Genomic DNA, 13,029 nt, shown 5'->3' with positions numbered 1-13,029 from the left:
AGAGTTAAAAAATAGAAAATGAATAAAGAAAAATAGAAAAAAGAAAATATATATATATATTAGATAAACTAGTTTAAAAACATTAAAAAAGAAAAGCTTAAATCTTAAAATAAATTTTAGTATAAGAAGAGAAAAAAAATGAAAAAGAAAAAAATTAAATTAACTGCAAGACTAAAAAAATCACAGCGAGAACTCCTTGAGTTCCGTGCTTTGCTTTCTCCTCCTCTGGAATTCTGCTGCTCTTCTTGGTATTGAAATCGCATTCCTTGGTAGGTGAATTTGGTCTTGGCTGGATTTCTTGTTGATCTTCTGGGGGAGGGTCCTCGTGTAGTGATTCTCAAGTGTCTTTGCCCCAGGCGGAATTTCACCACCCTTACCAGGGGCTGAGTAATCCGCTCTGGTTGCTTTCAGGGGCTTTTGTTCCCTGAGCGCTTTCCGTAGAGTTCCAGAGGACGGTAATACAAATGGCGGCCTCCTGGTCTCTGGCCCGGAGGAGCTGAGAGCCCGCGGCACCACTCCTCAGTGTGTCCTCAGAGAACAGCTCCCAGTTACTCTCGACTGCCTGACCTCCGGCCGCGCTCCGAGCTCACCGAGCCTGTGACTGGTTCAAGGTAACCCCGAGCTGCGATCTTACTGTCGGCTCTGTCTCTGTAGCTGGTTTTCCCGTTCCAATACCTTCAAGCTCTGGGACACTCAGACACCCCCGATCCTTCTGTGACCCTGCGGGACCTGAGGCCACACTGACCCCACGTGCGCTTCACCCCAGTTTAGCCTCTGGAGTGATGTCCCTCAGCGGAATAGACTTTTGAAAGTCCTGATTTTGTGCTCCGTTGGTCTGCCGCTTGCCGGGAGCCGGCCTCTCCCCCCGGGGTCTATCTTCCCGTCGCTTTGGATTCAGTTCTCCGCCAGTCCTACCTTTCAGAAAGTGGTTGTTTTTCTGTTTCCAGAATTGCTGTTCTTCTCTTTGATCTGCCGATGGATTTGCAGGTGTTTGCAATCTTTAGGTAAGCTATCTAGCTGATCTCCTGCTAGCTCAAGTAGTCTCAGCCTGCTACTTCTCCACCATCTTGACTCCTTCGGGAAATTAATAATTTCTAAGAAAGAGAGTAGTTCTCTTTAAATTTTAAGCATTTACTTTCACTATTTTATGATACTGTGGATACTTTGTTGGGAAATTAATAATTTCTAAAAAAGAGAGTCAGCCTCTTTTAATTTTCAGCATTTACTTTCCTTTGCTGTGCAGAAGCTTTTGATATGATGACGTCCCAAACGTCCAGCTTCGCTTTTGTTTCCTTTGCCTTTGGAGACATCTTCAAAGAAGTTGCTGTGGCTGATATTGAAGAGGTTACTGCCTATCTTCTCTAGAATTCTGGTGGATCCGTGCCTCACATTCAGGTCTTTTACCCATTTCGAGTTTATAGTTGTGCATTGTGTAAGAGAATTGCCGAGTTTCATTCTTCTACACACAGCTGCCCAATTTTACCAACACCATTTATTGAAGAGACAGTCTTTTTTCCACTGTATATTTTTTCCTACTTTTTCAAAGATTATTTGCCCATAGAGTTGAGGGTCCATATCTGGGCTCTCTACTCTGTTCCAGTGGTCTATGTGTCTGTTTTTATGCCAGTACCATGCTGTCTTGGTGGTCACAGCTTTGTAGTATAACTTGAAATCAGGTAATGTGATGCCCCCAGTTTTATCTTTCATTTTCAATATTTCTTTAGCAATCGGGGTTTCTTTTGATTCCATACAAATTTTAGATTATTTGCTCCAGCTCTTTGAGAAATCTGGTGGAATTTTGATCGAAATGGCATTAAAAGTATAGATTGCTCCTGGCAGTGTAGACATTTCAACAGTATTTATTCTTCCTATACAAGAGCATGGAATGGTCTTCCATCTTTTTGTGTCTTCTTCAATTTCTTTCATGAGTGTTCTGTAGTTCCTCGAGTACAGATCCTTTAACTTTTTCGTTAGGTTTATTTCCAGGTATCTTATGGTTCTTGGTGCTATAGTAAATGGAATCAATTTTGTAATTTCCCTTTCTGTATTTTCATTGTTAGTGTGTAAGAAAGCCACTGATTACTGTACATTGACTTTGTATCCTTACACATTACTGAATTGCTGAATGAGTTCTAGTAGTTTGGGGGTGGAGTCTTTTGGGTTTTCCATTTAAAGTATCATGTGTCTGCGAAGAGAGAGAGTTTGACTTCTTCATTGCCAGTTTGGATACCTTTTATTTCTCTTTGTTTTCTGATTGCGGTTGCTAGGACTTCGAATACTATGTTGAATAAGAGTGGTGATAATGGGCATCCTTGTTGTGTTCCTGATCTCAATGGGAGGGCTGTGAGCTTTTTTCCTATTGAGGATGATATTTGGTGTCGGTTTTTCATAGATAGATTTTATGAAGTTCAGGAATGTTCCCTCGGTCCCTATACTTTGAAGCATTTTAATCAAGAACAGATGCTGGATTTTGTCAGATGCTTATTCTGCATCAATTGAGAGGTCCATGTGGTTCTTCTCTCTTCTCTTATTGATTTGTTCTATAACATTGATTGATTTGGGAATGTTGAACCATCCTTGTAACCCAGGGATGAATCCTACCTGGTCATGGTGGATAATCTTTTTAATGTGCTGTTGGATCCTGTTTGCTAGGATCCTGTTGAGAATCTTAGCATCCATATTCATCAGTGATATTGGTCTGATATTCTCCTTTATGGTGGGGTCTTTGCCTGGTTTGGGGATCAGTGTAACGCTGTCTTTATAAAAAGAGTCTGGAAGTTTTCCTTCTGCTTCAATTTTTTGAAACAGCTTCAGGAGAATAGGTGTTATTTCTTCTTTGAAAATTTGGTAGAATTACCCAGGGAATCTGTCAGGTCCTGAGCTCTTGTTTTTTGGGAGGTTTTTGATCACTGTTTCAATCTTGTTACTAAATAATCATCTATTCACGTTGTTAGTTTCTTCCTGGTTCAATTTTTGGAGTTTATAGTTTTCCAGGAATGTATCCATTTCATCTAGGTTGCTTAACTTATTGGCATATAACTGTTGATAATAGCTTCTGATGATTGTTTCTATTTCCTTGGTGTTAGTTGTGATCTCTCTCTTTTCATTTATAATTTTATTAATACGAGCTTTCTCTCTTTTCTTTTGGATTAGTGTGGCCAGTAGTTTATTGATCTTATTGATTCTTTTAAAAAAACCATTTTCTAGTTTCATTGATAGGCTCTACTGTATCTCTAGTTTCTATCTCATTGATCTCTGCTCTGTTCTTGATTATTTCCCTATTTATGTGTGGAGTTAGTTTGATTTGTTGTTGATTCTCCAGCTCTTTAAGGTGTAGAGACAGCTGGTGTATTTGAGGGAGGCTTGGATGGCTAAGTATTTCCCCCTTTGGATTGCCTTTGCTGTATCCGATAGGTTTTGGACCAAAGTGTCTTCATTCTCATTGGTTTCCATGAATTGCTTAAGTTCTTCTTTGATCTCCTGGTTGATCCAAGCATTCTTAAGCAAGGTGGTCTTTAGATTCCAGGTGTTTGAGTTCCTTCCAAACTTTTCCTTGCGATTGAGCTCCAGTTTCTAAGCCTTGTTATCTGAGAATGTGCAGGGAATAATCTCAGTCTTTTGGTATCAGATGAGTCCTGATTTGTGACCCAGTATGTGGTCTATTCTGGAGAAGCTTCCATGTGCACTTGAGAAGAATGAGTATTTTGTTGTTTTAGGGTGGAATGTTCTCTATATATCTATGAGGTCCATCTGGTCCAATGTGTCATTCAATGCTCTTGTTTCTTTATTGATTTTATGCTTGGATGATCTGTGTATTACTGAGAGAGGCGTGTTAAGGTCTCCTACTATTAATGTATTCATATGAATATGACTCTTTATCTTAATAGATTTCTTATGTAATTGGCTGCTCCCATATTGGGGGCATAGATATTTACAATTGTTAGATCATCTTGTTGGATAGTCCCTTTAAAAATTATGTAGTGTCCTTCTGTATCTCTGACTACAGTCTTTAGTTTAAAATCTATTTTATCTGATATGAGAATTGCTACTCCAGCTTTCTTTTGAGGCCCATTGGCATGAAAGATGCTTCTCCATCCCTTCATTTTCAGTCTGGATGTATCCTTAGGTTCAGAATGGGTCTCGTGTAGACAACATATAGATGGGTCCTGTTGTTTTATCCAGTCTGCCACCCTGTGTCATTTTACGGGCGCATTTAGGCTATTCACATTGAGAGTGATTATTGATAGATATGTTTTTATTGACATTGTGTTACCTTTGAAGTCTTTCTTTCTGTAGATTGTCTCCATATTTCTGTTCAATGATATTCTTAGGACTTTCCCTCTTTTATAGAACCCTGCCTTAATATTTCCTGCAGTGTCGGCTTGGTGGTCATATACTCTTTCCAGTCTTGCTGGTCTTGGAAACTCTTTATCTCTCCATCCATTTTGAATGTCATTCTTACTGGACAAAGTATTCTTGGCTGCATGTTCTTCGCATTTAGTGCCCTGAATATATCGAGCCCTTTCTGGCTTGCCTGTTTTCTGTGGACAGATCTGACGTTATTCTGATGGGCTTGCCTCAGTATGTAAGGACCTTTTTTGTCCTAGCTGCTTTCAAGAAAGCCTGTCTACAGTTATGATTCCTCATTCTTACTATCAGTTGTCTCGAGGACTTTTGAGATTCTATAATCTTAGGAGGAGACCATTCTGCCTCTAGTACATGAACGCTGGTTCCATTCGCAAGATTGGGAAAATTTTCATGGAGAATTTGTTCCACTATATCTTCTATACTTTTTTATTTATCCTCCCCTTCAGGGATTCCAATAATTCTAACATTGGAACATTTCATGGTGTCATTTATTTCCCTAATTTTGTTTTTGTGGCTTCTAAGCTATTTGTTCCAGGCCTCCTTCTGATCCTTTCTCTCTATCTGTTTGTCCTCCAGATCACTGATTCTATCTTCTGTCTCAGTTACCCTAGCTTTTAGAGAATTTAGATTAGATGGGTACTCATTGAGAACATTGTGAACATCTTCCCTGGTGGTTTTCAGTTCTGCCCTCATCAATTCCATTTTGTCATCCATGGCTTTCTCCAACTTAGCTATTGCTTGGATAATTGTTAGCCTGAATTCCCTTTCTGACATATTGTTTATGTCGATAGCTATTAGCTCTGTTGCAGAATGCCCATCCTCTGAATTTTTTTTCTGTCGGAATCCCTCCTCCTAGTCATTTTGGTGAGAGATGGCTGAATGGATGTAGCTGAATGTATCGACCATGGTGCAGTTAAGGTGCACCCTGGAATGCTTCTGAGCAATCAAGAGTCCCCATCCAAACGAAAGAAAAAAGAAAGAGAGAAAAGAAAAGAGAGAGAGAAAGGAAAAAAAAAAGAAAGATAAATAGAAAAGAAGGCCCAGCCCAAATCGGCCCCAAGGTAAGATTTATGAAGTATACAAACAAAAACAGTCAAATAAAAAAACTGATAAAAGTAGATGAGAAGAGAAAAAAAAAATATATATATATATAAGCAAAACAAGAAAAGAACCTCATCAAAAAGAACCCCAAGTATAAGATTTATATACTACCAGGACAAACACAAATACACAAATACTGGAGGAAGAAAAAGATGGGAGAGTGGTTATAAATTCTCAGTGTGGGTGAGGAAGGTTATTTTTATTCTTCCTGGATGTATCTTGATATCTTTGTTAAAGGAGTCAACTTTCCTAAAATAAAGGGGGAGTAAAAATTGGTTTACCCTTAGGGGTCGCATTAATTGGGGAAAGGGGATTACCTTGAAGTTTAACTCTATATGAATATTAAAAAATTTAAATAAAAAAAGAATAAACCAAACTAAACTAAAATTAAAAAAAAATTAAAAAATAGAAAAGCAAAAGAAAAACACCAGTATATATCAAATAGTGCAGGTTAAAAGGTTATTATGGAATTTGATGTACTGGACATCTCACTGTGGTGGTAAATAGGTTAAATATTATCTATAAAAAAAATGAACCAGAATAGTGGGAACGAATTAAAAATAAAAGTTGTATCTATGAAGTAGTGCTGCTTGTTCTCTTGTTCCCAATCGCCCCCCCCCCCCCATGGCTTTCTGTGGGAGGGGATTGCTGTGTGGGTTTTCAGTGTTTTGGAATTAAGTCCTCCCACCCTCCTCAAGGGGGTGGTCTCTGAGGAGACAGGTTTTTCAGGCTTTTGTTCTCTGGAGGTTTTTTGGTTTGTTTTCTTTCACCTTGACATCTTTTGATGGTTTTTGGAGTTTAGAGGAAAGCAAACTGCACCCTGACCTCCCTCTCAGAGAGAAGCCTCATCTGTTCTCTAGGTGCTCCAGAGCACATAAATTCCCCCTTGGCCACTGGCAGAGCAGGTTGCCAGTCACAGTCCCTGGGGATGCAGGAACTCCTGCTTGTACCCAAAACCACGACAGCAGCAGCTGTCTGGGCAGCTCCAGTCCACCATAGAGGTCCCAAGCAGTGATCACACACAGAGATTTTCCCGCTGGCCAGGGCTGGGAGTGCCTGGTCTTTCCAGGTCTGAAAGCACTGGGCTGGTGCCTGCACACACCTCTCTCAGGGGAGGGTGTGGGGCGCGACTCAGACTCTGATAGCAGGGCGCAGAGTGTGCTTGGAGAGTGCAAAAAGGCTGTGATTCTGCAGGCTGGTGAGGCTCCCAGCCCCTCATGGGAGCCACCACCCACCACCTGGGTGCTCTCAGGCATGCTGGCAGCTCAGGGACCAAGACCTGGTTTCTTCGCTGCACTTTCTCTGACTCAGTGCCGGGGTGTCTCTCCTTGATCTGGGGCCTTAAGCCCCTGTCCCTAATTGCTCCAATTCCCACAATTCCCCCCCCCCCCCCCCCAGGATCCTGCTCTTTTTGAGTGCTTTCAACCAGACTCCAAGTTAATGCTGGTCCCCAGTCGCAGGGTACTCTTTTATTGGGGTATTACTTTCCAATGGGTGGCTTCTGGTGGCTCCCTCCCCCTTTTGTTTATCTTCCAATATCAGTCCGATGTTCCCACTCTGCTTTACCTGCCCACTGGTGTCTTCTGCCCCTGTAGAGATCCAGATGTGTATAATTCTGATCTCAGGCTAATTCATGGTTGATCAGAGTTCTTTGGTAGGTAATCAGCTCACTTTAGGTACAGGTTGAAACGGTGCCTCCTTCTAGTTCCCCACGATCTTGTCTCCCCTGGCTCAGTTCTCTTTACTGTAACTTTGCCCTTGGAGTCTTTCTTCCTTCATTTTATTTTGTGTCTTTATCCCTTTCCATCCAAGCTAGCAGCATTTTGCCAGTATAAAGATCTCAAAAAATGTGTTGGCTTTCTGTGCAATCATGGCTATGCAAGCCATCAGACAGGAAGGTCCTCCATATTTCTTTCCAGGATAACTACATCCTGAGTTCTGGCTTCTGCTGGTATGGTTGAGTTCATCCCTGATTCACATGTCAAATCTCCTTAGCAGATGTTTGTCCCACCAAACCATTGGCCCAGTCTGCAGAGCACACTTAAATGGATAGGCTGAAATTTTCCTTTTTGCTTAGCATTTCCTTCATCAGTTTATTTCTTCCCTCCTATTTTATGATAAATAACAAAGAAAATAGCCTTCACTTTCCATATTTTCCTTGGACATATCTTCAACTACATATTCAAGCTCATCACTTTCTTCTGCCACCCAGCAGAAGAACCCAGTTCTGTTACTTTGTCACAAGGATCACCTTCCTTCCAGTTTTCAATACCATGTTCCTCATTATCATCCAAGATCTTGGCAAAAACACCTTTTTAACAAAACACTTTAGCAAAGTTCACATGTCTAGTGACATTCTGTTCATGATTATGTATGTATTGCTTATGATCACAGAAGGTTTCTTTACTCTTTTTTTATCCAGAACCACTTCCAAATTTTTAAGGTATTTGTTACAGCAGTAATGCACTTGACAATACCAAACATTTATTAGTTTTCTAAGGCTATATTCATTTCTGAGAACTGCTGTAACAAAGGACCACAAACTGGATGGTTTAAAATAACAGAAGTGTATTGTCTCATGGTAATGGATGCTGGAAATCCAAAATCAAGGTGCCAATAAGACTTTCCTCCCTTTGCAATCCTTCCCTGCCTTTTCCTGGTAGTGGAAGTTGGTCCTTGGTGGTCTTTGCCTTATAGACAAATTTCTCCTATCTGTGCATCTGTCTTCATATGGCCTTCTCCCCTGTGTGTCTTTGTCTCTTCTTTTCTGATATGGATATCAATCCTTTTGGATTAAAGCCCACCTTACTCTGGTATGACCTTAAGTCATTACTTCTGCATTAACAAGTCACATTTTGATATACTTGGGGTGAGCACAGCACCATACCTTTTGAGGGGGTCACAATTCAACCTGTAAAACCCTCATAATAACCATGACAGCCACCATCAAGTTGCTACTAGACTTGTCTTATTTTAAGGCATTCTTTACTTAGTTCCTTCCTACTTATCATTTAATTATTGATAAACAGAATGAAAAGCAGAATCATTTCACACATTTTTTCATACCTTCAAAGCCTTCCTTATCAGATATTTGCACATGAAAGTATTTTTTTCATAATTAATTAACCATCCTGTGTGTCATGAAGAAAATATGTTAAAAGTAATACCTCGGTTTGGGTGTTTTAGTATTAACTTCTTATTTTATTAATCATTTATTGTGGTTATGTGAAAATTCCAGTTTTGCAATTGAGACAACTAATTTAGTATTTTCTGTCTTAGAAAGTTGCTAATTTTTAAAGCATTTTCATCTTTAAAGTAGATTGATGGTTTTCAGTATCAATAATAACATAAATTTGACTTCCTGCGAGATAGGAACATATAATCGTGATTCTATATAGTAAGTCTTAGGGTAGTGAAATATGGAAAAATTCAATGCATACAAACTCCTGAAAATTCTCTTTAAATTTGGGCTTAGCATTTTTAACCCATATGTGTATGTTCTTAAAAGGAGCAGCAAGAATAGCCATTCTTTTTAGTATTTTGACTTGATATCACAAATAGTTTGCTCAAAAAGTATTAACTATTGCTTATTATTGCTCTTTGTATTAGTATGTAGTCTGAAAGTTTCTTAATTTCCAAATGGGATTGTTAATGTCATTCCTTCTTACTAACAAATTTATGTAGTGCATTCTCTTAAAATGACCTCATTTAACTTCCTGAAGGGTTTAGATGAGTGTTACTATTTTTCAATACTAACAAGACTAGATTTCTTTAAAAAAAAAAAAAAAAAAGTAGATTTCTCTGTGCTGCTGAATTTTACTATTTTTGACTCTGATGTTGTTCCTTGCATTATTTTGGATATTTTTGTCTCTTTCTTTCTGAGTATTTTAATTTGGAGATAGAACTTAATCCTTTGTAGTGAGTCAAGCAGTCAAATGAGTGGTAGATCTTGCTGCATGTTCACAAAATCTGACTTCTGTGAGGGGGGAATGGGAAAGTAAGATAGGTACGACAAAATTCTCCCTTGCCAAAGAAACTAATTTTGTCAATATTGTTCATCCCTTATTTTTCTTCATGAAGCAAATATTGGTAACACTTTAGGAAATAGGAAAGTTTCTGCTGATGAATCCAGTTTCTGTTTCTTCCTTTAGGGGTAAGATTGCATCTTAAACCAAAATATGCTAAAATGTCTCACATTTCCCTTTTCCGTATTTATAGGCCAAGATAATTATAGCAAGATGTTGTAGAACCTTTTCTATACTTAACTTATAATAGAAAGCAGAGCTATAGATAAACAGTACTGCATTCAGAGGAATAGTTGGTACAATTTACAGTGTTTAAGATAATTTTTTTTTCTTGTAATAATAGAACAGTGATCAGGAAGATATTGTGGTAGAAGCAGAAGTACTGAGTTAAGGAAGCATCTGCACATTTGGCTTCTGGTGATTATGCTCCTTGGGTTGAAAAGGAGTGGTGATGGGAGAGAAACTCGGAAATCTCACTGGTAGAGTCAAATCTTGGATCCCTTGAATGCTGGACTCAGGGGTCTAGATTTTATTCTAATAGCAGAGCAGCATAGATTACAGCTTATTGAACTCAGGAAAGGTTATAAGATATTTGAGGAGGATTAAAGTGACAGCTCTAAAGATGAATTGGTGCTAGGAGTGACTGCAGATAGAGAAGTGAGTTTGCTTTGTTATGCTAGAGTTCAGTGTCTGAAAGTGAAGATGAAAGGATCCTGGTATAAGGACTTCATGCAGGAGACATTTTAAAGGAAGGACTTCTTATTGGTGACGACAGACAGAATTTTTAGGAGTAGATGAGAAGGGAGGGATTGGGAAATGTTGACTATGAATGTAGAAGAATGGAAGAATCATGATATCATAACAATGTTTGTTTGCAGTTGAAGAAGTTATTTTAGGCATGTTGAGTATAAGGTGTTTTCTGAACTTTTAAAACATTATACCTGTCAAGATTTGAACTCTAGGGATAGATAATACAGTTTGGAGATTATTAAGCTTTGAAATTAATTTAGATGGAGATGATAATCTTATCACCAACATATTGAGAGACTTATTGTTTCAAGGCTGTTGTTAAGTCAACCAGTCTGTCGTTAGGTGTGTTAGGGATTGTTTGCATGATAACTGCCCTGTTAATGGAATGTTGGCCTAGACACAATTTAACCTGTTGAAGTCTTTATAGGAAACTTGTTTTATAAGGTGGAACTGCTGACTATGTATTCATGATAATCAAAGTCCTAGTAGATTTAAAATAATCTTTTCTTTGAACTTTTCGCCTTAACACTATTTCTTCTTAGTTACATATTTAAAGTGATGATGGTGGGGGTCTTATGGGTAGGACATAGAAGAGAAGCCAGTCATTTGCTCTAATTATTGATTAATCTGGGAGAGTATATTTATTAATAAACATACATGTGATTAAAATACATGTGATTAAAATTTATCTCAATCTATTGGTTGAATTTTTCTAAACAAACATACATTGGCTATTTTTATTCATTGTAATCCAGGTTTTCAGTTTTATGGGCCTTTCAGCATTTGGTCCATATTCATGATGAGAAGATAATTCTTCTGCCCCAGGCAATCTTACAAAAGTGTGCTTTCCTGGTGCCTGGGTGGGTCTCAGTTGGTTAAGTGACTGCCTTCAGCTCAGGTCATGATCCTGGAGTCCTGGGATCGAGTCCCACTTCGGGCTCCCAGGTCCATGGGGAATCTGCTTCTCCCTCTGACCTCCTCCTCACTCATGCTCTCTCTTGATGTCTCTCTCTCAAATAAACAATAATATATATATATATATATATATATATATATATATATATATATATATAGTGTGTGTGTGCTTTCCTATTAGTTGTTTTTGCAGTAAGTTCTCAATGAACCATACACTGCATTTTATCATTTGTAAATGTGAAAGTATAGGTTGTCACCTCTATTCAGAAAAAAATTGAATTTATCACTTGCTGCAATTTATATTGAAAATGTAAAACATTATCCTCAAGTTTGTGGTGAGTATTCATGTATGGTACATTCAGAGTATAACTTAGTCTGACCTTATGTAGCCAGTACAATGTTTAAAGCACACCAACCCTGTTGTTTCAGTGCACCTGCAGGAAAGACATGGTGAAAATCTCAATGGATATCTTTGTGAGGAAATTTCAGCCAGACAGATATCAGCTTTGGAAGCAAGGAAAGGATATATACACCATTGATCACACAAAGCCTACTCCAGAATCCACACCTGAAGTAAAAGCATGGCTGCAGAGGAGGAGGAAAGTAAGAAAAGCATCTAGGAGGTAATGATTTCTTCCCCCCCATCCCAGTTGTACCTACTCAATAAAATGGGTCATTGAATGTGATGTTCTCAGAAACTATTCATTTGCTTTCTCCTGTTTATCATCATAAATTTACTTAATATCTTACTGAAAAAAACCGAGGCAAAGTATTTATAATTCTTATAATTATATAAATTATAATTTATAATTCTTAAGAAGTATAATAAGTAAAATATAGGAAGGGATATATAATGTGCTTGAGAATATTCCTGACATGCTATACATGCCAAAAAGAACAGTCCTGGGACCTCCTAGACCCCTTACTAATGTACATTAAGGTTGAATTAGTGCTCTGTATTCATCTCCATATTTTTATAAACTTCAATAACTTGATGTCGAACCTTTTCATTTAGCTACTGATTTTCTGACTTTATTTGTTTTCTTCATTCTTCACTCAAGATACTTTACTCATCAGGATACCTATATTTGGCTACAATTTATACACTTGGTTTTATTCTTTTACAAGGTGTAAAGCAGAGCAGGTGGTATTTGTTTAACATGGTTGTCCATGTGAACTTTATTCTATATTCCATTTTAGTGGCCAGAGCCATTTCAGAAGTTTTTAGGTCATCTGTGGGCATCTTCCTATTTTAAAACCCATTGATGGAGTGCCTGGGTAGCTCAGTGGGTTAAGCCTTTGCCTTCGGCTCAGGTCATGATCTCAGGGTCCTGGCATCGAGTCCCACATCAGGCTCTCTGCTCGGCAGGGAGCCTGCTTCCCCCTCTCTCTCTGCTTGCCTCTCTGCCTACTTGTGATCTTTCTCTGTCAAATAAATAAATAAAATCTTTAAAAAAAAAAAACTCATTGATGGAGCATGTGTTATGTTGTTCTCAGGTCCTTAGGCAAAGTTTTTAGGCTCTTATATTTTCCAGGTTTATATTACACGTTTATTCTCCAATATTACTCATTGTTTTTCTTTCATATTATAAAACTAATATTTGGCACTGGAGAATATTTGTAAAATAAGGAAAAGAATAGTGAAGGAATCCCAAATCACTTATAACATCACCATCCAGTGTTAAAATTTGGTGGATACCCTTTACATATGTGCTTATTATATTACATAATATACTTTTCCAAAACTGGGCTATGCTCTGTTAACCCTTTGATGACTGGTTTTGTGAGTGTTCTTCATGTAATTAAATGATTTCGTACAACATAATACTCAATGCCTGCATGTATTTAATCCCCTGTGTTTGGGTCAATA

General features: G+C 38.3%; 1 protein-coding gene across 8 annotated transcripts in view; it reads left to right on the top strand.

Annotated features, from left to right (window-relative positions):
* The window catches only part of KDM4C (lysine demethylase 4C), a 497,442-nt gene that overhangs the window by 281,138 nt on the left and 203,275 nt on the right, over nt 1-13,029 (top strand). For all 8 annotated transcript variants that reach the window (XM_059411675.1, XM_059411674.1, XM_059411670.1 and 5 more), the window contains one exon: nt 11,589-11,782. In XM_059411675.1, coding sequence (XP_059267658.1) covers nt 11,589-11,782 — 194 coding nt within the window. The remainder of the gene's footprint in view (nt 1-11,588; nt 11,783-13,029) is intronic.

This window comes from Mustela nigripes, chromosome 9 (assembly GCF_022355385.1).
Source record: "Mustela nigripes isolate SB6536 chromosome 9, MUSNIG.SB6536, whole genome shotgun sequence".
NCBI lineage: Eukaryota > Metazoa > Chordata > Mammalia > Carnivora > Mustelidae > Mustela > Mustela nigripes.
Note: the sequence above shows the minus strand (reverse complement) of the source record. Positions and strands in the feature narration are given on the sequence as shown.